Below are 26,732 nucleotides of genomic sequence, written 5' to 3' on the forward strand. Positions count from 1 at the left end.
CTCCCATCATACTCCACCCAGCTCTGGTGTGATGAAGCCCAATCACTGCTTCCTGGGACCTCGACACACCTCTACACATATCCTGGCAGGGTGTTTGTCCTGTGTCCCCAGTCATGGGCTCTTCCTATAGGGGCTGGAGCTGCCTTGCTTCTCTTAGACTCTTCCACCCAGAGGAAGCTCTGAAGGGCAGAGGGGAGCCTCTTTATCTTAGGTAAGCCTCAACTGGACACAACATCTGCACATAGAAGGTGCTCAGTTAAGTCTGTCAAATGAGTGAATGAAGGAACAGCTTTAAGCGCTTAGGATGTTTAATGTCAGTGGACACCCCCAGTCTTCCCACTTTTGAGTTACTTCCATATGTGGGTGTTGTATCTTGTATATTTTTATTTCTGGGTAGAGGGGGCTTTTGCATTAAAAAACTTTTTTGTTATTAACTTCCAACTTTATTGCTTTGTGATCAGAGGGTCTTAAGAGGGTCTTATTTGTACTAGCTCTAATTCATGGAGCTTTGATGCTTTCTTTGTGATCAAATATATGATCAGATTTCGTGAGTCTTCTCTGTACCCTTGAGAAAAAGGTGATTTTCTACTATCTTGGTGTAGTGTTTGAGATATATTACTTATCAATTGTGTTGTTTAGATCTTCTATATCCTTCATTATTTTTTAATATTTCTTTTTTTTTAGTTTATTTATTTGAGAGAGACAGTGTGAGTTGGGGAGGGGAAGAGAGAGAGGGAGAGAGAGAGACAGAATCCCAAGCAGGCTCTGACCTTCCAGTTTGGCGCCTGACGTGGGGCTCAAACCCATGAAACTGTAAGATCATGACCTGACCTGAAACCAAGAGTTGAATGCTTAACTGACTGAGCCACCCAGGTGCCCCTCTTTCTTTATTTTATATCTACTTGCCACTTGATCTGTCCCGCATTGCTAATGGTGTGTTAATTTCTCTTAAACCCAATAAATTTCTCTCCTAATCCCTTTGCATATCCCATAGTTTAGGCTTGAAGTTGTTATGTTATTTGGGGCATAACTATTCATAACTGTTGTATCTTCATTGTTAATATTCCTGTATACACATCTGCTTTAGTCTTAGTTTTACAAATATTAAAATGTTCACAGTCAGTCCTTTGACCAAAATGTCTTTAGGCATCTCCTAGTTAGAGGAAGAGCATCCTATCACACAGGGGCTGGCCAACTATGGCCTGAGGGCCAAATCCCTTTGACTCTTGTTTTTGTAAAGTTTTATTGGAACACAGTCCTACATATTGGTTTATATACTGTCTATGGCTGCTTTTGTGCTACAAAGGTAGAGTGGAATAGTTATGACAGAGATCATATGGCTTGCCGAGCTAAAATATTTAGTATTTTCCCTTTTTAGAAAAAGTTTGCTGAGTTCTGGTCTAGTAGATTCCTCAAGAAGGGCTCATGGATACAGTATCCTAAGCTCTTGCATATTTAAGGCTGTTTTTCTAAAGCTTCATATTTGAAGCACACTTTTGCTGGATAGAAAATCTTCAGTTCATGTTCTTCTTCCTGTTCACGTTCTCCTTCCTGGTCTTCTGTCCTGGCCTGACCCCATTCATATTCTTATGATCACTGAGAACTGACACACCTCTACATAAATCCTGGCAGGTGTGTCAGTCACTGGAGCCACAAGGAGTGGGTGGGGGATGGAAGCAAGGGAGAGCAGAGTGAGTGCCCTGGTTCTGGCAAAAGCCCCACCACTTAACAGCCACAGGTTTCTGTGGTGCATCCTGGTCCTGTGGCAGTCCCCACCATGGACCCTTGCCAGAGCAGTCACATGCTCCCTGGACACAAAGGAGACCTGGATCTAGCTGTAGCTCCATGGCGATGAGCCATCACCTTGCCCCTGTTTTCCTGCTTCGTCCATAGTGTAACATCATGGAGACTTGCTAAGTGCTCTGCTGACCTGACCCACCACCCCAATAACACTGTATTACAGGCACTGGTGTTCTCATTAAACCCTCCCTCATCTGGGGCATGCATGCAGCCTTCTGCCTAAAATGCACATAAACCATCTTCCTAAGTCATTAATTTGTCTGCTAGTTGTGCCAGGGGTTGACAGCAGGCTGAGGCTGAATTCCTTGGACCTGCCCATTTATCCATTTGGGAAACTGAAACCCGCCCTCAGAATTTGGCCCCTTTCTCATCAGCCATGACTTCATAGAACCAATCAGCAGAGATTTGGAGGTAACATTTGTAGAGTTCTGTAGCATCTTGGATTGGATTTCCTTCTGGAATGGGGTTTTGGACATTTCTGAAAAATCATGATGATAACAACAGTGATCATAAAAATGACTTATTTAGCACTTACTGTGTGCCAGGAACTGTCCTAAGCAATTTATTTCTACTAACTCATATAATTCTCCTGATAGCCCTATTGCAGTAGGTGCTGTGTCTCCCGTTTTACGGAGGCTGAGTGGTCTGGTCTAGATCCCCCAGTGGCAACTGTGGAGCTGTGATGGGACAGGAACCCAGCAGCTGAGCTCTCATCCTTGAACTTGGACACACTTTGCTTCCTGGGGCTCATGCTCTACGTTCCCCATATCGTCCTTGGCTGTCATGCACACACATGTTGGTGTGCTTTTTATTCTGCCTTGTTCCAGTTTTAACCTCATTCTCCTTGCTAAAAAGCAATATATTGACTTTATCCTTCCCAGTTTTTCTTACTTTGAAGGTTAATTTAACCAACAACAAAAAGCTGCTTTTGTTGAACCCTTCTAAACAGGGCTTAGCTGGCAGGTCTCTGCTTGACCGGCCTGTTTTCTGGCCACATGTCCCTTTCTCCTGGTGTTCTGCTCCTGGGTAGCTCCCTGGGTCTTCACCTGTCTCCCCTTGTATGTCTTGTTATGTCTGTCCATGATTATGGAGTCAGAATCAAATCCTCCAGAATTCGCCCTACCTTTTAAGGTGTACTGACCTTCTTTAGCTAGCAGCTCAGAACTATCTCTAATTTGACCTTTATTTCTTCTATTTTCCAAAAGCAGAGAGGTCTGTACTTAACCTTGTTGAATTCCCTTTCCTGACTGTGACAAACTGAAAAAATGATATGGTTAGTCATTGCTTCCTAGGTTTCTGTCACTGTCATATAATAATGACTCTTTTCTTGTTTGTAAGGATTAAAATGAGGATGGTGGACCCTTTCACAGCATCTTCATCTGAGAGAAGAGCAAGTGGGCAATGCTTTGTCTTTAAGCTTGGTGACCAGCTGTCTGCACCCCTTACGGCCATCATATCACTAAAGCTTCTGCCATGCAAGGCCCAGAGCCTCCTTGATGGTCCTGCTTGCTTTCCTGACTTGGTTAGGGTCTCCAGCCCCAGTTGCTCTTTCCCCTCAATGATCTGGGGTCTGGGCCCCCTCGTCCTCCAGCCCTCAGAAGATGCGCTAACAGACTACCTTTTCTTCCTAGATCGTCCACACCCTCTTTCTAATGGAGGATTTTGGCATCTGCCGTTAAATTCAAGTCATGGGACCTAATCCAGCAAACCTGGTTATTCCCACCATACTTCCTGAGTTAAAATTTCAAGTAACCTTTGTTACCATATGTTGGTGGCTTTTGGTGTGGTGCCTGGACCAGCATCATTGGAAAGCCTCACTGGGATGCAGATTCTCAGGTCCATCTATAGATCTACTGAATCAGAAACTCTGGGAGCAGGCCTGGTTATCTGTCAGTTAATAAGACCCCAGGAGATCCTAGTGCACTAGAACCACTACATATGCTATAAAAACAATCACCTGAGGAGCACTTGGGTGGTTTAGTCGGGTAAGCATCTGACTCTTGACTTCAGCTCAGATCATGATCTCACAGTTCATGAGATTGAGCCCCATGTCAGGCTCTGCACTGACAGCAAAGAGCTTGCTTGGGGTTCTTTCTCTCCCTTTCTCTCTGCCTCTCCTCTGCTCTCTTTCTCTCTCTCTAAAAAAAATTATAAATAAACTTAAAAAAATAATCACCTGATTTCTGACTTATTTCTGATTAGCTCTGTGAAAATAGCTGGTCCTCAGGTCACCTTTTGTTCTCCTTGACAACTCACTGGGCAGGTGCAGTTGAAATTTTTTCCCCCTCCCTGCTCTCAAGATTTAGTGTAAAGCTCTCTCCAAGTGGCCAGTTTGCGTTTGCTTCCCAGGAAGCGGATTAGGAGTTGTGGAAGGGAAAACACTCCTGAGCTGTGTGCTGGGTGTGGGCCAGAGCACATTCATTACCTCCATGGTGCTAATTTCTGCCCTTAATGCCGCCAGGAATTCCTCTTGGAAATTATGTACTTATATTTCACCAGGCTCCTTCCTTCAGTGGTGTGTAATTCCAAATACAGGTTAGCAGGCAGAGGTGCTGGCAGGTTCCAGCATTTTGTATCCATCCATGTCAAGCGTAACCTTATTACTTACTCCCCACAATGTCTCCAGCTTGGTTTGTAACAAGCCACCTGGGCATGAGACACCTGTGAAGCTTCTAGTCACGCACCATGCCAGTAACCCAATCGTGGGGTCTGGATGACGCGGAAACCCTTTCATATAATCCCTTTTCCTCCCCAAGTCCTACCTCCATCCTGCTGATAATATTATCTGGAGTTCACAAACACAGCACTCAGAAACATTCATGATGTCAGAAATGAACCACTCGAGATTTTTCTGTTATTTCAATTTACCCTGAAATACATATAAATTATATAAACTTGTTCTGACAAGAAGGGGAACATTAGCATATACCAGGACCTTCCCCCAATCTTTTATTACCAGGAAAATACTAGCACAGGTTATTTAAATTTTGTAGTTATACACTATTAAAAACGTGGTGTGTGTCCGTGCATGTGTGTGTGTGTGTGGGGGGGGTGGGTGCATGTGTGTCTTGTGTCTTAAGAAATGATGGATAATCCATAAAATGCTGGGGTCCAACAGCTGGCTGATGTTTATCATGAATATAGTTTTGTAGCTGAGCAGTGATGATGGTTTTGGCCAGCATTCATCTAGTGCTTACTTGGGATGGAGGAATTTATAGGCATTACTTCATCTAATCTTCTCAAGACTTCTATGAGAGAGGTTCTAACTTCCCAATTTATAGATGGCAAGATCATGTAACTTACCCACGTGTTTGCCTGTAGCTAGTGGTGGGTGCTGGAACCTGACCCACGCTGCAACTGACCAACCAGTCTGTGATCTCAATAACCCCCATGAGAGGCTGCCCCTGGGTAATATGGAGAGAGCAGTTCACTCTTGTCCTCAGTTACCAAGGCTAACAACTTGTGTGTCTTGGTACCTCTACACAATAAGGAAGTAATCATCTTTTCTTCCCAACCTTAAAACTATTCTATTAAATAAAGGCCAGAGTAAAGCATGCCTGGGAGAAGGACGGATCTAAGGAACTTCTGCAGGAACTGATACCAACAGAATGGATAAGAAGGACTCCTGGGAGGGGTCAAGGTGGGCCTGGATAAAGTCCACCATGGGCTGCACTGAGGATGGGTGAATGATTTAACCAGGGGCTAGTCGAGCACACAACAGCGGTCCAAACCAGCCTCTGACTTCCACCCCCTTGTCAATGGAACACCTATCCAGCTCAGACATGTGCTCCACAGTGGGTAAATGCATATGGTGCTGAACAAAACCTCATCTTCAACACAGTGCTGCTTTACTAGGAGATGAGGAATCCTGTCTCTCTGCATATTAAATAATCCATTCATGCATTCAAGCAACTTACTAGCCCTCTTAAGCTCTGGGCACTGCTGGGTATTGGACAGAGACCAGCATACCCAAGTGTTCCCTGCCCAAATGGCACATTGTAGGTGCTCTGCAAATATTTGCTGAATGAATGGCATATTGACAAGGTCCTTGTCCTTGTGGAGAAGAGAACAAGATAAAGAAGGGGAACAATAAACAAAGGAATAAACAGAGCCATGCAGACTACTTGGCAGGAGTGACAGATGTGCCTTGCCCATACCTCGTACTTGGCCATAGGAAAACTCACTGTTTGGCCACAGTGGACATACTGGAGGTGTTAGAGGCTACAAATTTGATCCCTAAATGGGCTGGCTTAGCTTTTAACACAGAAAAATCTTAGACCTGGGCCACAGACCACATCTTACTGGTCTAGTCGCTACAAATTTTGTCTTTGCTCATTCGGGTCTCAGTAAGTGAGTGTGAGGTTCTCCAGCAGCCTCTCCAGGCCCGTGATTGGCTAGCTGGGGGTCAAGAGTGACTTGTCTTGGTTTCACAGGAAAGCACCCCTGCAAGGATATCTTCCTGCCCCCCAAAACTTGGCACATACACAGGCCTCTGGGAAGCCACCTTCATATTTGAATCTCCTGTTTTAGCTGCCAAAGTCCTGAATTTTAATTTCATTTCCAGCATGAGTCCAGACAACACAAAGAACAAACCAGAAAACTGAACAACTACAGGTCTTCCTCAATTTATGATGGAGTTATGTCCTGACAGACCATCATCAGTTGAAAATACCCTAAGCTGAAAATGCATTGAATAAACCTAACCTACTGAATATCATGGCCCAGCCCAACTTAAAAGTGCTCAGAACACTTACATTAGCCCACACTTGGGCAAAATCTAACACAAAGCCTATTTTATAATAAAGTGTTGGATGTCTCATGTGATTTATTGGTTAATGTATTGAAACTGAAGAACAGAATGGTTGTATGGGTGCAGAATGGTCATACATGTGTTGGTCCTTTACCCTCAAGATCGTGTGGCTGATGGAGAGCTGGGGATTGTTGCTGCTGCCCGGCATCATGAGAGAGGATCATATCATGTGTCACTAGCCTAGGAAAAGATAAAAGTCAAATTTTGTGGGGTGCCTGGGTGGCTCAGTTGGTTAAGCATCCTACTCTTGATTTCTGCTCAGGTCACAATCTCATGGTTCAAGGAATCAAGCCCCATTTTGGGCTCTGTGCTGACAGTGTGGAGCCTGCTTGGGATTCTCTCTCTCTCTCTCTCTCTCTCTCTCTCTCTCTCTTTCTGCTCCCTCCCCTTTTCGCACTCTCTCAAAATAAATAAACATTTTTTTTAAAAGTCAAAATTTTAAGTATGGTTTCTACGGAACGTGTGTTGCTTTCACAGTACTATAAAGGCAAAAAATCTCATGTCAAACCATGGTAAGTTGGGGACCATCTGTACGGCATTTAGCAAAACTGCTCTAGTGTTTAATTGCAAAACTTCAAACCTCTGGCTGCATGTTTCACGTCCAGAGAAGGGAGCCACCACAGCTTCCTTTTAACCCCCTCACTCTGAGCTGAAGTCTGCTCCAAGGCTATCCACTGCCTTCTCTTGTCCCACTTGTGAATATCTATTTAAAGGTGGCCTGGTCACAAAGGGTTCCTTTGCATGCTATGGTAGAAGCAGGTTGTACTATTTTTAAATAGCAATGTATAGCAGGAGTATGTCAGATTTAAAGTCAGAAAACTTGGTTTGAGTTCTGCTATCTACCTGTATGACCTTGGGTAAGTTTCTTCTCAAAGTCTTCATCTGTAAAGTGAGATGACCAGCCCTTCCCTCCCTTCTCACTTCACCACTGACAGGCAGGCGTGGACTGGACCCCTCCTACCCTGCTCTGGATTTCTGCCATCTCCATAATTTACATCATATCAAGAAGAACACGACTTCTCAGGTTTTTTAAAATGTTTATTTATTTATTTTGGGAGAGAGAGAGAGATTGGAAGAGAGAGAGAGAGAGAGAGAGAGAGAGAGAGAGAGAGAGACAGAGAGAGAGAGGCAGGCAGAAAAAGGGAGAGAGAGAATCCCAAGCAGGCTCCACACGAATAGTACAGAGCCTGATGCGGCGCTTGATCCCACAGACCGTGAGATCATGACCTGAGCCCAAATCAAGAGTCAGATGTTTAACTGACTGAACCACCCAGGCGCCCCACAACTTCTCAGTTTTAAGATTCTCTGCTTTCACGGGTACGACATAGTGATTCAACAATTCTGTATGTTACTCTCAGTGCTCACCACAGTGAGTGTAGTCACCACACATTATTGCAATACTATTAACTATATTTTTATGCCATACTTTTCATCTCCACGACTTGATTTCTTTTAAAACTTGAAGTTTGTACCTCTTAATCTCCTTACCGATTCTACCCATCCCCATCACCCTCCACCTCTCTGGCAAAGACCATTTTGTTCTCTGTATTTATGAGTCTGTTTTTTTTCCCATCTGTTTGCTAATGAGTATGGAGTTTCTTTTTTTTTTCTTTGCAGTGATGAAAATGTTCTTCAATTAGAGTGATGGTTGCACAGCTCTGTGAGTTCAAGTACAATTTTAAACGGATGAATTGTAATGGTATGTGAATTATATCTCAATAAAGGTGTTAAGAAAAGATTCTCTGCTTTTACAATAAATTCATTTTCAAACATTCTTTTGGGAAGGAAAGAAGTTTCTCTGAGATTTATAGGAACAGACTGAATTGTCAGTAGGGAAGCAGAAGGACAAGTGAATAGAGTTTAACCAGCAGCTGATGAGATCACTGGACCCTAGACATTTCTTTTCAGCCGTCACACCTGATCCGGTTACACTCCAGGAACTGGCACTTGTGTTGGTACTTGTTTGGGGGTTAAAATAACCAGGCGAAGCCTGGGTTTGGTAACACGTCGTACCACACCCATCACTAAAAGTCTGGAAAAAAAACTCTCATGCTTTGAGAATTGTACAATTGCTGATGCTGAAAGTTCACATCCAAGAGTAACATTCTCATCAGGCTGCCTTTCTTACCGGGACACAGGAATTTTCCAGTACAGTAGCCCTCCTGTTAATAGACTTGCCGGCTCTCACACTAGCTGGACAGCGTCTACTGGATGGTTTTCCTTAGTCTCGCTTTGGTCATGACATCAGCATGCCCCTACGTGTTCGGGGTGGAGGACAGTCTGCTGTTTCCGCCTGCTTGCTGCTGTGTTCCTTTTTTGGTTTTCCTTCTGGTGTCTACGCCATGCTTGGGCGGATCATGTGGGCTGAATCAGGCCAATCAGACCTTATCAGGGAACCTGGAGGGGAGGCAGTGAGTTCACAGTGCTGTGTGGAGCCTGTTGCCTGCAGCTGGCTCCGAGATCCCTTCTCCAAGATATGCTGTTCGGCATCTCTTCAATGTGGGGAGCTACTCCACGTCCTTTCTATGTACTCTTCTCTTTTTGCTACATTTGTAGATTCAGTTGCCATTGCCTGGGACCAAAGAACCTTGATGCACATGTTTCCTGAGTCCAGCTTCACTAAAGACAGAACCCAGTGTGTTAGAGAAGCTGGTGGTCTGAGGTCACCTCTGTTGCATTTCTATGCTGTTGCCAGGGCTTTGGAGCAGGTGGGAGTCTCGTGGGGTCAGAAGTACCATTTGTAGACATGTCATTAGCTAACTGGGTGGTCTGCTGCCTCTCGCCATACTTGATCATCTCTTCAGTGGAAGAAAGAGGTCTGAGTACTGAGTGTACTTTTCTGGGAGAGGCATAGGGTCACCTTGCAGGGTGGTGGCCCCTTGAACCTTCTGCCAGGAGCACCTGCCTCTAGAAACTCCAGGAAGAGGGACTTCCAAGATCGAAATTCTTCTGGGGAAATAGCCCGGGCACGGAGTTCTCACAGCAATTCACAGGGTGCAGTGGCACATCAAAAGTGTACTAGTTAGGGACGTTGCAATGATGAGCCCCATGTGGCTCTGTGTGATATCCCATTTCCCTTTCTGATGTGACCATGAAGTTCTTCCTCCCTCTCAACTTGCCACGGGCCCTGCTTTGGGAAGTGCTGCTGTGACCAGCACCAGTGTGTACACATAGTGGAGGCCTGGCCAGCCAGCTGGTAGGAGGGTCACAGGACTTGCCATCTATAATTCCAAGAAGTAAGGACACTCAGAGGCAAGACACGCACTCTTACCTTAAGAGAATCATGAATCCCTGTGGAAGCGAACACCACAGCTGATCTTGGAACAAAAGACACTGTCATGTACCGTTGCTAGTAACTGAACTGGCATTTGTAGCAACCTTATATATTTCAAATTGTGAACCCTTTCCTGTGACATTTGAAGCTGTTCTCTACGACTCTCTCAGGAAAGGTTCTAAGCCAAACAGGGGAAAGGGCCAGGGATGGCTTCACCCTGTACTGACTTCCTCCACCCATTCTCCATCCTGCCTCCTTGTGTGCCCAACTCCTACTATTAGCCTTACTCCACCAGGATTAAAACCTCTCTCAGGCAGGTGCCTGTGTGGCTCAGTCAGTTGAGCATCCGACTTTGGCTCAGGTCATGATCTCGCAGTTCTTGAGTTTGAGCCCCACGTCGGTCTCTGTGCTGACAGCTCAGAGCCTGGAGTCTGCTTCATATTCTGTGTCTCCCTCTCTCTACCCCTCCCCCACTCACGCTCTGTCTCTCAAAAATAAAGACATTAAAAAATAAATAAAAATAAAACCTCTTTCAGAAATAGACCCTATAAATTCACTTGGATACAGGAAGAAGGTTAAGAAAAAGGTAAAATTTCTTCCCTCGCAGGGCAATGTCTTTGGCCTACCAAAGAAATCCTTCATTCCATTCCTTCCTTGACACAATGGCTCCTTAGCCTAACTGTGCAGGCACACAGAACTGGAAGGCTAGCTTCCTTGGAGTAGGAGAAGCTGGTATATCTTCCAGCTAACCCCTCCTGTTCTCAGGAAGCACAAGAATAATGCTGTGTACCATAGGGAAACCCCAAGCACTTGAGATATTTGTAAAAAGATCCTCAAGGTACTGAGGGAGCTTAGTTTTTATAAGTGTGATCAGGCTGAGCAAAGGCCAGGCATGCAGGTACACAGCTTTGCTTTAGATGCTCAGAAATAACCTAAGTCCCATGATGCCACCTCTCACAGGTACCCCTTGGAAGACTTATGGATCCAGCCTATTTGGGGTCCTTCTAGAAAGGCTCAAGTGGTTTCTTAGGAAGCAATGGATGCCTAATGCCACTGTAAGGCATTAGTTATTTAAACAATTTAATACAAATGCTGGGGTATTTCCAGAGCATATGCATTACTCTAATCCAGCAAGAATGATCCTGTCTTTGTATGAAGGAGTCCTGACCAAAGCCTCTGTCGAGTTCTTTCTTTTTTTATTTTTACATCTATGTGTACAACGTAATGATTCGAAATTTGCTTATATTGCAAAATGTTCATGGCAGTAAGTCTAGCTAACATCTGTTACCATATGTGACCACAGAATTGTTTTTCTTGTGATGAGAACTTTTAAGATTTACTCTCTTAGCAACTTTCAAACATGTGATACAGTATTATTAACTATAATAATAGTTATAATAACTATAATAGCTACAATAATGAGCCATGCTGTACATTACATCCCCAGGACTTATTTTATAACTGGAAGTAGGTACCTTTTGACTTCCTTCACCCATTTCACCCACCCCTCCACCCTCTGCCTCTAGCAACCACCAATCTGTTCTCTGTGTTTAAAAATTTTTGTTTTTGTTTTAGGTTCTACATATAAGTGAGGTCCTACAGTATTCATCTTTCTCTGACTTATTTCATTTCACATAATGCCCTCAAAGTCCATCCATGTTGTTGCAAATGCCAAGATTTCATTCTTTTTTTATGGTTGAATAATATTCTACTATCTATTAACTTTATTCATCTGTCAATGGAAATTTAGGTTGTTTCCATATCTTAGCTATTGTAAATAATGCTGCAGTGAACAACGAAGTGCATACACCTTTTTGAGTTAGTGTTTTCATTTTCTTTGGAAAAATACCTAGAAGTGAAATTGCTGGATCATATGGGACTTCTATTTTTAATTTCTTAGGAACGTCCATACTATTTTCCATAGCGGCTGCACCAATATTCATTCCCACCAACACAAGGGTCCCCTTTTCTCCACATCCTCATCAACACCTGTTATTTCTTGTCTTTCTGCTAATAGCCATTCTAACAGGTGTGAGGTAATATCTCGTTGTGGTTTTAATTTGCATTTCCCTGATGATTAGTGTCATTGGACATCTTTTAACGTACCTGTTGGTCATCTGTTTGCTTTTGGAAAAATGTCTACTCATATCCTCTGACCAATTTTTTGGTTGGATTTTTTTTTCTTGGTATTGAGTTGTAGGAATTCTCTATATATTTTGGATATTAACCCCTTATCAGAGATACGATTTGCAAATATCTTCTCTCATTCAGTAGGTGGTCTTTCCATTTTTTTATGGTTTCCTTGGCAGAGCTTTTTAGTTTGATGTGGTTCCACTTATTAAATTTTCATTTTGTTGTCTTTGCTTTTGGTATCAAATCAAAACAATCACCATCAAGACTGATTGCAAGGAGTTTATTGGCTATGTTTTTTTTCTAGGAGTTTTATGGTTTCAGGTGTTACAGTCAAGTCTTTACACCATTTTGAGTTCTTTTTTGTGTATGGTGTAAGATTGTAGTCCAATTTCATTCTTTTGTGTGTTGCTGTCCAGTTTCCCCATCTATTGAAGAGACTTTCCTTTCCCCATTGTATATTCTTGGATCCTTTGTCGTAAATTAATTGACCATATATGTGTGGGTTTATTTTTGGATTGTCTATTCTGTTCCATTGATCTGTGTGTCTGTTTTTATACCACTACCACAGTTTTGATTACTATAGCTTTGTAATATAGTTTGAAAACAGGGAGTGTGATGTCTCATTCTTCCTTCTCAAGACTGCTTTGGCTATTTGGGGTCTTTTGTGGTTCCAGACAAATGTTAGGATTGTTTGTTCTAGTTTTGTGGAAAATACCATTGGAATTTTGATAGGGATTGCATTGAAACTGTAGATCTCTTTGGGTAGTATGAACATTTTAACAATATTAATTCTTCCAATCCATTAGCATGGCATATCTTTCCATTTATTTGTTTTTTCTTCCATGTCTTATAATTCTCAATTTATTCCTAGGTATTTTATCATTTTGATGCAATTATAAATGGGATTATTTTCTGATATTCTCTGATAATTATTAGTGTATAGAAATGCAACAGACTTCTGTACATTAATTTTGCAACCTTACTGAATTCATTTGTTCAAACAGGTTTTTTTTTTTTTTTGGTGGAATCTTTAGGGTTTTCTATATGTAGTACCACGTCATCTGCAATGACAGTTTTAATTCTCACTTTATAATTTGGATACCTTTTATTTCTTTTTCTTGACTAATTGCTCTGGCTAGGATTTCTAGAATTATGTTGAATAAAAGTGGTGGGAGTTGACATCATTTTCTTGTTCCTGATCTTAGAGGAAAAGCTCTCAATTTTTCACCACAGAGGATGTCAAGTTCTTATTTTAATTGTCTCAACCATGTACACGGTTTGTTCATTCTTATTGTGATGTTTCTGCTTTGAGGTTTGGAGAAGAGGTGCCATGGGTGAGAAGAAAGGGAGAGACAGGGCTTTCCTCAGAGTGGTATTTGACTGATCTGGGTAGGCTAGGGGCCACCAAGAGAATGGGCAAGTCTGTGTCCTCTAGAAGGACCCTTGAAGTAGGGACTCCTAGTTTCAGAGACTGGTTTCCCTTTTCTGTTTATTGAGTCCTTTCTCATCTTGTCCAGTACTAAACTCTGTGATGAAGGTAGGATAGGGGGCTATTAAGCCAGTATCAAATCATTTGGCTACTTAGACTACTTGGAACATGGTAGTACATTGTATAGATACTAAAAAGAAATGACCAAGTAAATAAAGTGATGGAGTACCAACTGGTAGTTATTCCCTTCATGTTATGGATGCACAAGCCACTGCTCAGAGACACAGGTGGTTACCCCCAAATTCCCCATCCCCCATTGAGAGGAATGCAAAGCACTAGTTTGTGAGTGGGATTCACTGCCTCTGGATTGAAAACGCTGCCTGCTTACTTGTGTGGCTTCACTAATTTGATAATAGGGCGTGGTTTTTTGGTAAGGCCACAAGAATGATGGCTGGCATGGGGAAAAGGACTTTCAGCCTCATTTGCCAGTGTGTTTGGGGAATGGCAGCAATGTTAGGCACATATCTTACTAGAAAGCTCTCTGGAGGAAAGGCATAGAGGACACAGGGAGGCTTGGGAGATAGCTGAGGGGAAAGGTCAATTCAAACAGGATCAATGGGAGGGCGACTGAATGCACCCATCAAATGATCTGACCCAAGAATCTCCAACCAGAGAGGCTCAGGGAGAGATCTGGCATTTTGTAGTGGGAGAGAATGGAAGAGATCAGCAGCCCATGCATGATAATGGTGGCCATTAAATTAAGATCTGGTGATGCTTGTTTAAGAGGTGACACCTAAGGTATTTCAGTCAATGCTCCTGTCTTGAGCTCCACATATTCTGAGATACCTGGGTTCTGGGTTGGGGCTGGCCCTTCAGCCTCTGTATTCATGGGAACCAGCTAGAGGCCTCTGCTTAGAGCTGAAAGAGCCTGCACTTTTTAAAATGTGCACTTGTGTGTTTATTTTTTAACAGCCTTACGGAGATATAACTATGCCACAGAATTCAGCAATTCAGTGGCCTTTACCACAATCTAGAATATTCTTAATATGCCAAAAAGAAACTCTATGCCTTTTTGCTACCAACCCCCAATTCCTTCTCTCCCCCTTCTCCTCAGGAGAAATATCTATTCAGATCCTTTATAATTGGGTTATGTGTCATTTTATTATTGAGTTGTAATAGTTCTTTATATATTCTAGATAGAAGGCTCTTATCAGATAGATGATTTGCAAATATATTTTCCCATTTGCGGGTTGTCTTTTCATTTGCTTAATTTTTTTTTCATTTTTCTTGATATTTCAGGGTATCTCAGGACACAGTGGGAGCCTATTAGCACATAAGTTTATAATTTTGATTAAACCTAATTTATCTATTTTTCTTTTTTTGCTTGTACTTTTGCTGTCATATCTAATAAATCATACATAATAAAGATTTTTTTCCTGCTTTCTTTCAAGAATTTTATACATTTAGCTCTTTAGGTCTTTGATCATTGGGTTAATTTTCATATATGTGTGAGCCAGGTGCCCATCTTTATTCTTCTATGTGTGGACATAAAGTTGTCACAATACCATTTGTTGAAAAGACTGTTCTTTCCTCACTGAATCCTCTTGGCCACCTTGTCAACAGTCAATGGACAGTACATGTGAGGGTCTATTTCTGGACTTTCAAATATATACCATGTTCTATATGTCTGTCTTTATTGTAACACACTATCTTGATTACTGTAGTTTTGTAGTAAGTTTTAAAGTTGGAAGTATGAGTCTTCCAACTTCGTTCCTCTTTTTAAAGATTTTTTTTGACTATTCAGGGCCCTTTACAATTCCATTTGAATTTCAGGATCAGCTTATCCATTTGTGCAATAAAGATAGCTGGGATTTTGATAGAAATGGCATTGAATCTGTAGATCAATTTGTGGAATATTTCCACCTTCACAATATTAGGTTTTCCAAGCCATGAACATGGTACGTCTTTCCATTAATTGAGATATTCTTTAATTTCTTTTAACAATGTTTTGTAGTTTTCAGAGTATGAGCTTTGCACCTCTTTTGTTAAATTTATTCTCAAATACTTTATTCTTTTTGATGTTATTGTAAATGGCATTTTTTAAACTTCATTTTTGGTTTGTTCATCATTACTGTATAGCAATACAATTGATTTTAGCTTATTGATCTTATATCTTGCAACCTTACTGAATTTATTGGTTCTAATACTTTTTTTAGTGGATTCCTTAGAATATTCTACATTCAAGATCATGACAGCTGTAAAGAGAGGTAGTTTTACTTCCTCACTTCCAATCTGGATGCCTTTTATTTCATTTTCTTGTCTAAATGTCCTGGCTAGAATCTCCAGTAAAATGTAGAATAGAAGTGGCCAGAATATTGTGTCTTATTCTTGTTCCTAGGGGAAAAACATCCAGTCTTTCACCATTAAGTATGATGTTAGTTGTGGATTTCTTATAGATGCCCTTTATCAGGTTGAGGAAATTCTCTTCCAATTCTAGTTTGTTGAGTTTTGTTTTGTTTTGTTTGTTTTTTTAAATCACAAAAAGGTCTTGGGTTTTGTCAACAGCTTTTTCTGCATCTATTGAGATAATCATGTTTAAAAAATTATTTCATTGATATAATGTTTTACATTAATTCATTTTCAAATGATCAATCAACCCTGCATTCTTGGGTTAAGACCCACTTGGTCATGGCGTATAATCCTTTTTATGTGTTGCTGGATATGGTTTGCTTGCATTTTGTTGAAGATTTTTCATCAATATTTTTTTAATGTTTAATTATTTATTTTGAAAGAGCATGCATGCAAATGGGGGAGGGGCAGAGAGAGGGAGAGAGAGAATCCCAAGCAGGCTCCATGCTGTCAGCACACAGGTGGATGCGGCGCTTGACCTCACAAAACATCATGACCTGAGCTGATACTGAGTAAGCCACCGACTTTAACCGACTGAGCCACCCAGGTGCCCCTCATCAATGCTCATAAGAGATACTGGTCTGTAGTATTTTTTTCTAGTGATGTCTTTGTCCGGTTTTATTATCTGGGTAATACTGGCTTCATAGAATAAACTGGGAAGTATTCCCTCCTATTTTTTTGGAAGAGTTTGTGCAGGATTGGTGTTAATTCTGCTTTAAATATTTGGTAGAATTTGCAAGTGAAGGCTACTGGTCCTGGGTTTTTCTTTTTGGGAAGCTTTTTGATTAGTAATTTAATCTACTTACTTGTTATGGGTCTATTCAGATTTTCTATTTCTTCTTTATTCAATTTTGGTAGCTTGTATCTTTCTAGGAATTTGTCCATTTTATGTTAGTTGTCAAATTTATTGGCATACAACTGTTTGTAGTATTCCCTTATAACCTCTTCCATTTCTAATTTTAGTAATTTGAGTCTTCTCTCATTTTTTTTCTTGGTTGACCTAGCTAAATGTCATTGTTTTATTTTTGTTCTCTTCATATAATCAACTTTTGGTCTGACTTTTTATTGTTTTTCTACTCTCTATTTCAAATATCACCACCCACCCACCCCCAGCGATAAAATTTGCCCTAAGGACTACTTTAGCTGCATTGTCTAACTTTGATATGTTGTATCTTCATTTTCATTCATCTGAAAGTATTTTGCAAATTCCCTCATGATTTCTCTTTGATGCAATTGTTATTTAGGAAGTTTTCTGCTTTTTTTTTTTATTTCCATGCATTTGCAAATTTCCAAAATTTCTTTCTGTTGTTGATTTCTAACTTTATCCCATTAAGGTAAGAGAATATACTTTGCATTATTTCAGTCCCTTTACATTTGTTGAGGTTTATTAAATGGCCTAGATGATGGTCTATCCTGCGGAATGTTTCACACGCACATAAGAAGAATGTATATTCTGCTCTCATTGGGTAGTGCTCTATAGATACCTCTTAGGTCTAGTAGGTTTATAGTGTTGTTCAAGTCTTATACTTCCTTATTGATATTTTCTAGTTTCAAAATCCATTACTGAAAGTCTGGCATTAAAGTCTCTAATATGGTTGAACTATTTTTCTCTTTATATTGTATATTTTAGGGCTCTGTTATTAGGTACAGACACATTTATAATTGTTATATCTTTGATGGACTGCCCTATACCATTATAAAATACTTTTTATTTCTAGCAATTTGTTTTGTTTTAAAGTCTATTTTGTCTGGTATTTGTATAGGTACTCCTGATTTAAAATATTTTTTTTTTAATGTTTATTTATTTTTGAGACAGAGAGAGATAGAGCATGAACAGGGGAGGGGCAGAGAGAGAGGGAGATACAGAATCTGAAACGGGCTCCAGGCCCTGAGCTGTCAGCACAGAGCCCGACGCGGGGCTCGAACTCACACACCATGAGATCATGACCTGAGCTGAAGTCGGACGCTTAACTGACTGAGCCACCCAGGTGCCCCAAGGTACTCCTGATTCTTTATGGTTTCTTTTTGTGACACATCTTTTTCCATCCTTTTACTTCAAAAAGTCTTTGTATACAAATAAGGAGGAAAGAATAATACTTTTCTAGAAAAAATCAGTTATATCTATGGACTATTTATTCCTGTAAGAGAGCCAGCCAGCACAGAACTGTCATCAGTGGCTTTCATGAGAAGGGGCTAATAATCTGGGAAGCTGCCACCAAGCATACCCCAACCTCAGTTCTGAAATATCTCCAGAGATTCTACAAGTCAGAAATACTTCATTGTCTACTCCCACTGTAGAGCCATTCCTTCTTGGTCTGATGTATTCTTTTTCCCCTAGAACGTGGAGAGTACATATTTCCCTCTCATTTCTTCACTGTGATCTTGGTTGTATTTGTTTTTATTCCTCAGACTGAGTTTCAACTTTGCAATTTACTTGTCCTTTTTTGTAATTGCAGCATAAAAAAAATCAATGCAAACATTGAGTGCTCAATGCTCTTTATATTTTAATACTCAGAAAGTCAGAAAGAGAGAAGGACTTTTAATGGACCCCAGGGTCTACATGTAAAATATTTCTTGACAGGAGAATTCTGTTACCTGTGGAACTCATATCTCGGAATTCTCTTGTCCTCTGTAATAATCAAAGGACAGGGATGTTCAAATAATCAAATGGTTAAGTATGGTGGAAAAGAAGAAAATTGCATCTTCAAATTCAAAATAGTACTCTGAAATGCTTTCTCTTTCTCCATCTGGAATGTTTCCTAATTTAAACAAATAACTAAAGGCTTCAAAGCTTTACTATTTAATTTAAATATGAGTGAAATTCTGGAATTTGATTAGTGTTGGAAAACAGATCTGGAATCCATCTAAATTTCTCCTCACCATTCCCATACCGATAAGGCATGTAAGAGATCAGTAATGCTATTTGCTATCTTTCCTTTTCAGGCACTGTTATTTCATATGGTTTGTGGGGTGCCCCTCATCGTAGACCTGTGGACATATGCTAAGGTGTCTGAAAAGTGGGCCAAGCCTGAAAGAGGGGAGTCCCACTCTGAAGATCCCCAGGCTATCACTGTTGACGTGTAGTAACATACAACCATAGGCCTTGCCCTCCTGCCCATGAGCAGTCCTGCATCATGGGCTCCTGTTCTGCCACAGGGGGCAGTCAGTGCCAAAGGTGGCCTCCTCTGGCCTCCCACATCCAGGGCATGGTAGACAGAGATGTGGCAATTAGATTTACCTGTTTTATTTTCAAAGAAAGCAGGAAACTTAAAAGCTTAACGTTTTAGACTGGCTAGAAATGGATTAAACAATGTTTCTGTTCAGATTTTGGCTGTGTCTAAAGATCCACATGTTCTAGGTTTCATTCTTAAGTCATGATCTCACACACACACACACACACACACACACACACACACACACGAATATGCTTTCATAAAAGCAGGAGGGGTTCCATTCCATTTTAACTAAAACAAGGCACACCTGGTTAAGATAATGAGCAAAGAGGACAAATTTAAAATCCAAATACACTTCCTTACAGATGACTATTCAATTCAACTGGCAGTACAATATTAGATATTCTTTTCTGAATCACTGTAATTCAATGTACAGTACAGTATGTACTGTCTGGGATGAAGTTCAAATCATAAATACTATGGGAAACATCTAATAGCTTGGAATGGCCTTTGCAAGTGGCCAATAAGCTCTAAGAGACTGCAAACATATTAAATCTAGTGAAGCATGAGCTATGTGTTCCAGAATGAGCCCATCTCCCTGTCATACCCCACCTCCTTACTCCAGCACTATCTGGGACTGGGTCTTAAGGAGCTGGCACACGGTGTTACTCTTTGGATGCCAAATGATGGTGGGGCCTCTTCCCTGCAGACTGTGGTCAGCAAGGTGAAGGCTGCTGGCCACAGTCATAACAGCTGAGCTGATCTGTGATTTCTGCCTCTCCTGCCAATGTCGGGGCCAGATTTGCCGATGTGTTTGTGTTGGTGTGCAAGATGCTGGAGAGAGGCCATCTGCCCTGCGTGTCAGATTCCAGATTCCGTATGGTTATGGCAGGGTTTGGGAGAAGTATCCACAGAGCTAGGGGCAGGATTAGAATAAAGAGGTGCTAATGGTGTGCAGTTGGGAAGGTAAAGGAAACTGTCGGGAACTTGATGGAAAAAGAGGGTTGAAGAAAATTAAAGAAAGATCAGGGGAAATAAAGAAAAATATAAGGGAGAAGACAAACATTGCTGTTGTTTTAAAGGTCAAGGAGTAACAATAATATAGAAAGGCTCTTTCACCTTGCCAGATTCAACAGTGAGTTGCATTTTGGCTCCTTCAATAAAATTTACACCATTGGGATCTTGGGCTCTCCTTCCAGGTTACAGGCTCTGTCTTCCAGTCATGCCCATCCCACCTGAAACAGTCATTTATTCTCCAGATGCTATACATCTCCACTCACCCCCTTCACTAAGAGATTAAATCTCTTTCTGATTATTTAGCACTAGTTTTCTGAGGCCAATCTCTTCACTTTTCTTCACCTTCGTCCATATTGCTATATGTTCTGAAGACAGGTCAACTAGATCACACTATGCAAGAATTCAAGTTTTATTGTTCAAATATATGTGTGTGTACATACATATGTGCATATGTATATATCTCTATATAACATTTGCATATATAGTGTATGTATGTGTGTATATACATACATGTGTGTGCATCTGTGTGCTTAAATATAAATAAATATAACTAAGATTTATAGGAATTTTAAAATCTATCAGATCACATTTCTTCAAACAATATTCTTTGATAAGCCATGACACTTCATTTTCATGAGTCCACACTTTAAGAATCAGTACAAAGTCAGATGGTTTAAAATATAAACAAACAAACAACAAATAAAACCAGACTAAAAGAGGCATCCAGGCTTTCTTTTCTAGGCTCTGAGACAAATTTCAGGTGCTGTCTTCTATCAATTTCATTTTATCCTCTGCTCTTGGAAACTCCACTCATTCTTTAAGTCTGATTCATATGATTTTACAGAGTCAGGAAGGGGGTCAGAGAGGAAAAAAAGATGACCCAGAAAGGTAGGTCATAGAGGGGGAGGGAGAAACCAAGTCACATGAGAACAAGGAACCTGTGTGTCTTTCTTACTTCTAAATACCTTGGTACTTAGAACAGGGCCTGGTGAATGGGATGGTACTCAACAAATACATGCTAGATGAGGGGAATTATTGATGTTGTACCATGCACTTAGGGTCAGGTTGGGTGCTTTTACATTTATTTATTTTTGAGAGACAGAGAGAGAGCACAAGTTGGGGAGGGGCAGAGAGAGAATGAGACACAGCATCTGAAGTAGGCTCCAGGCTCCTGGCCGTCAGTACAGCGCTTGACATGGAACTGGAACTCACAAACTGTGAGACCATGACCTGAGCCGAAAATGGAAGCTTAACCGCTTAGCGATTGAGCCACCCAGGCGCGCCAGGCTGGGTGCTTTTAAAAAGAGTACTGAACAACTGGGCAATAAAAAGTAACTAGGTATAACAACATGTTCTTCTTTGTGTAATAAGAACACGTATTTCCTGAGGCAGTACCTTTAGAACTTGGGCTCATGCTGAGGCTGTGGTCCCAAAGTCCCAGAGGGCAGAGCAAGGGTAAGCAGTAATCTAAGGTGGGGCCAAGTCTGGCCTGCAGACTGTTTTCCTACAACCCAGGAGTTGAAAATAGGTTTTTACATTTTTAAAAGGGTTATAAACAAAACAAAGAAAAACAGACATCAGAAACCTTATGTGGCCTGTAAAACCAAAACTACTTATTATCTAGCCCTTAACAGAAAAAGTTTGCTAACCCTCGTGCTAAGGAGATACTAAAAATGTGCCTCTGAGCTTACTTTTAGTCTAAAGTGTGTTTGGCTTGAACTTGTGTTCAACCACGGTGAGACTGCAGGCCTGTGGTCTGTCAGAATGCTCTGTGAGCGCGCGCGCGCGCGCGCGCGCGCGCGCGCACACACACACACACACACACACACACACACACACACTCGATGTTCTCCATCCAAACTTAGAGCAGCTCCGTAGCACTGAATTATAGAGTTTATACCTTTGTTAATTCATGCTTGGTGATGTGACTTTTGTAGGTGTTTTCCGACATGATTTTCTCGTTAGAGTTTCACAGTGCAACAAGGTTCCTTCCTAGAATATCTGTGTGTGGCAAAATTATAAGGGTGTTGCATGTAATATGGTGTAATGATCACAGAGCTTTGTTATGGAGCTTTGGATTCATCTGGAATCTAGCTGAAATGCTCAAGGCATAACCTAATTACCTCCCTTCTGTCTTTCACTAAAGCTGGGAAATTTTTGGTCATTGTTTATGATTATTTTCTGCCCTAATCTTCCCCTCTTCCCCTTCTCTGACTCTAATTACATTTATGTTAGGATGCCTGATATTATGGCACAGATCACAGAGTCTCTGTCACTGTCAACAATCTTTTCTTTCCATTTTCCAGATGGATAATTTCTATTCTTCTATCTTTAAGTTTGTTGATTTTTTTTTTTTCATCATCTGCTGTTAGGCCCATTGAGTGATTTTTTTAACAAAAATTTCAGACACTATATTTCTCAGTGCTAAAATTTTGTTTGCTTTTAGAGTGTCTCTTTTTTGTGCTTAGGTTTCCTATATGTTCATTGATTGTGGCTATATTTTTTCTTATGTCTTTGAGCATAATTATAATAGCTGCTTTGAAATTCTTATCTATTAATCTCAATATATGTGTCCTCTTGGAGTCAGTTTCCTTTAATGTATGGGTCACATGTTTCTGGGTTTTTTTTTTTTTGTATGTCTAGTAACTTTGGACTGTATCTTGAACATTGTGACTGCTATGTTAATCTATAGCAGTGCAGTTCAATAGAATTAACACATGAGCCATATATGTAATTTTAATTTTCTATTATCCATATTAGAAAATTAAAAAGAAATTGGTGAATTTTACTAATATATTGCATTTAACCCAATGTATTCAAAATATAACTATTTCAACATGTAATCAGTATTAAAAATTACTAAGATATTTCACAATCTCTTTCCATACTAAACCTTTGAAATCAGGTGTATAATTTTACAGCACATTTCAAATTGGACAACACTGCTACCAAAGATGGTTATGTGCTCAGCACAGTTAGGAGTATCATTAGTGAAGAATATTGAGAGGTGGTCCAATAAAAGTAACGCCATCATTTAAATTCTATTCGTTGGCATTCTGCAGAGATACTGTGGGCCTACTATGATATGAAGAAGGAAAGAGTACACTGAGCTTCTCTTCCCCATCACATATGTGTCTCAATTCAATCAGAGAAACTCTGATTCCATGTTTTATATTATTTGGCTTATGTGCATAATTTTAGAAATATTTGGACACTAAAATAGTTTGAAAACATAAATGATTTTAAAACAGGATTCTTAGAGCACCTGGGTGGCTCACTCAGTTAAGCATCTGACTTGATTTCGGCTCAGGTCATGATCTAATGGTTGTGAGATCGAGTCCTGCATTGGGCTCTGCACTGAGCATGGAGCCTGCTTGGGATTCTCTCTCTCCCTTTGCCCTTCCCCTGCTTGCACACACACAAAATAAAACAAAATAAAATAAAATAAAGGGTGTCTGGGTAGCTCACTTGGTTAACCGTCTGACTTTGGCTCAGGTCATGATCTCACGGTTTGTGGGTTTGAGCCCCACGTTGGGCTCTGTGCTGACAGCTTGGAGCCTGGAGCCTGCTTCGGATTCTGTGTCTCCCTCTCTCTCTGCCTGTCCCCTGCTCACACTCTGTCTCTCAAAAATAAGTAAATGTAAAAAAATAAAATAAAATAAAATAAAATAAAATAAAATAAAATAAAATGATTCTTGAATGGATTCCTAAGATCATTCTTGCTCCGTCATGCCCTTGAGCCCATGCTGACCTCTCCTCTTCTAGATTCACTTATCCTACTTTCCAATATGTCACAGAGCTGGGCTGTCTCTGTGACCTGTCTGATCTTTGAGTCTTCACGGTGGCAAGGCCTTCCTTCTTTGGTCCTGGGTGTGTGTGGTTGATTCATTCACCAATTGATGCATTTGTGGGATGGCTGCTCATACCAAAGATGCTCAGGGAGACTTCTGAGAGTGAGCCATTCCTCATGGCCTTCAGTGTTAGGGTGGAATTTTATTCTTTCATTTAAATTGAAGTATAATTAACATACAGCACTATATTAGTTTCACATGTACAACATAACAATTCAATAATTCTACATATTGCTCACGACAATAAGTGTAGTCACCATCTGTCACCAAACAACACCGCTACCATCTTATTGACTATATTCCCTATGCTGCGACTTTTATCTCCATGTCTTATTTATTTTGTAACTGGAAGTTTGTACCTCTTAATCCCCCTCACCTATTTCCCCTTGCCACCCACCTTCATCCTTAAGTTGCCATGGACCACACACAACCCACAGAGTAAGTCTCACCTCTTGCTTTCCCTCTTATCTTCCCTCTCTCACTCATACACACTTTACCAGTTTGACAAAGCAAAGGAGGTTGGCACGAAAACCAAAATGCTTTGCGAAACTTTTGTACCAGGTGAGAGGCACAAGTTGGTCTTAAAAAGCTGCCATGTCAAAAGTCCAGCTTCTTTATAAAAGAAAAACATGCAGAGAACCACAAAACAAAAACCATGTACCGCAACCCAGAGCAGAATGGGAGGCCAGGGGTGATATTACACACTCTAACAACCACAGCGCTATGCAAAGTCTCACTGAAATGGCTGGAAATAAGGAGGCTTAACTGACAAACACGTTTCACACAATTCATCTCGGTTGACAGCCCAAGAAAATTCACTCCAGAGCACATGAGAAACATGGCCACGAAAGCTGGGGTTGGCAACAGACCTCCTGATGGGTTCTAAACAATGTACAGCAAGATCCACACTCACTGGTGTTAGTTTCAGCCACTGAAACAGATCAACCACAGACACTAACCTGTGTTACTTACTCATGGGTTCTCACACTCTGACTTCGATTTCCTTTTTCTCCAAGACAAAATAACTTGGCGGGAGCTGACATGTATCAGTTGAAAGCATGTGATGATTTTTTCTGCACGAGATGTTCTTAGTGGCCTGCTAAAAAATACCTTCTAGCTAGGATTGTACATTTTTATCAGACCTCTCGCCAGAAAGTCAGTATTTCGAGCAAGCAGAAATCACTTGCCAACAACAAGAGAACGTGGCAGAGAGAGGTACTGTGGTGTTAACTGTATCTCACCCCCCAACTCATAGGTGCTTCTACCCCGACCCTGGAGGGTCCAAGTTTGAGAACACAGTGACTTACCGTGATTGGCACGGGTGTGAGTTGCACCTTCGGACCTGGGGCTCTGGACGGCTTGCTTGAGGACAGTCACTGTCATTCACCAGAGTTGTGGTCTTGTTAACAATCCGTGTGCAGGACACAATGGTTCTGCGTTCCCCTGGAAACCAAACACAGGGAACTGAGAGGCTATGGCTGCACACACCTGGAAAGGCCGTTCATTGATGCGGATGGAGGAACATTCAGGTGCGTCTTTTGATCAGTTTGCCATTTTAAAGTGGCTGTTGTAATGCTTTATTGGTTGTCAGAGAGAAAGAACCATAAGGTTAGGGATGAGGGTGTGTAAGACATGACAAAGGGCACCATGGGGCAGGAGGAAGATTCTAGAACAGGATCAGAAAGAGGCAACACCTCAGATTAGCTATGTGCTTAGACAGCTTGGGATTCATTGAGGCCAGAGTTCTGATTTGGCTCTTTAATTTCCAACAAAGATTGCCAATCTCTGTATCCGTTCCTTTGATATTTAAAGTCTATGCAGGTCTGGTCTTGATTAATTACCTGTACATCAGCCCTCACCAGAAGATCACGGCTCCCTATTACAGAATTTCTACGTGTTGGAGAGAAGTGAGAAGCAGAAGGGCTGGTCTGAAGGACACACAGACCTGCATCGTCCAGGCAGGCAATCTCGAGCCAATCTGAGAATCTGTTTCGCCAACTACTACTTGTCCAGGGTATCACTTGCATTTGGGAACTTCACTACCTGGTTGTCCCAGATGGGTGTAGCCATTCTCTGGGTGTCCCCAAAGCACCCTACACACTGCTTGGTCATGACTTTGCCACGGAGGCAGATGATAGGGAGCAGGGAGGGTAGTTTCTGGAGTCAGGCAGCCTGGCTTCAAACTTGGCTCCATCACTAGCATAAGGATCACCGTATCAGCAGCCAGCCACCATGCTTCTGTGCCTCGATCTTCTCAACCAGGCTGGTTTATTTAACCCCCGTGCCTTAGGGTGTTCCAGGGATGGTTAAAATTAAGCGATACATATAAAGTATTTAGAACAGAGCCTAGCAAGGGTTAACACTCCATGTTAGCTGTATTTTATTTTCATTGTTATTTGGGAAGTATGGCAATAAAAGATTAAGAGGATGTCAAGGACAACTATTTGGACCCCAGATTTCTCGCTTGGTCTCCTGGAGAATTTGTCCTTTAGGGATGCCTCAAAAGTGTGGAGTCCTGAATTATACCATCAACTGTTACTGCCTGCAACTGCAGCCTTGGGTGAGTGCAGAAAGCATGGGGCCGTCTCAAGCCACATTTTCGTTTTGGCTGCAGGTCTGACAATGGTGAGTCATCGGTTGTCATCTGACAACCTGAGAGTCACTGGTGTCATAAAAGAATGCCACTGGGCCAACAGTGACAGAACAGTACCCCGCCCCCGCCCCCAGCTGAGGGGAGCCTGCTAACTGCTCCATTTGGGCCATGCTTCGTTTGCCCAAGAAAAAAGTCTGGCAATTAGGGATATGGGAGTTGCTGGATTTGGAGGTTGCAGGGACA

General features: G+C 41.4%; 1 protein-coding gene across 6 annotated transcripts in view; it reads right to left on the reverse strand.

Moving 5' to 3' along the window:
* ADAMTS17 (ADAM metallopeptidase with thrombospondin type 1 motif 17) overlaps positions 1-26,732 on the reverse strand; it is a 343,518-nt gene that overhangs the window by 45,828 nt on the left and 270,958 nt on the right. For all 6 annotated transcript variants that reach the window (XR_008299007.1, XM_027067938.2, XM_027067937.2 and 3 more), the window contains one exon: positions 25,204-25,339. Coding sequence is in view for 5 of the 6 variants with exons in the window: in XM_027067938.2 (XP_026923739.1) it covers positions 25,204-25,339 (136 nt within the window). In the remaining variant the exon portion in view is untranslated. The remainder of the gene's footprint in view (positions 1-25,203; positions 25,340-26,732) is intronic.

Source organism: Acinonyx jubatus, chromosome B3 (assembly GCF_027475565.1).
Source record: "Acinonyx jubatus isolate Ajub_Pintada_27869175 chromosome B3, VMU_Ajub_asm_v1.0, whole genome shotgun sequence".
Taxonomy (NCBI): Eukaryota; Metazoa; Chordata; class Mammalia; order Carnivora; family Felidae; genus Acinonyx; species Acinonyx jubatus.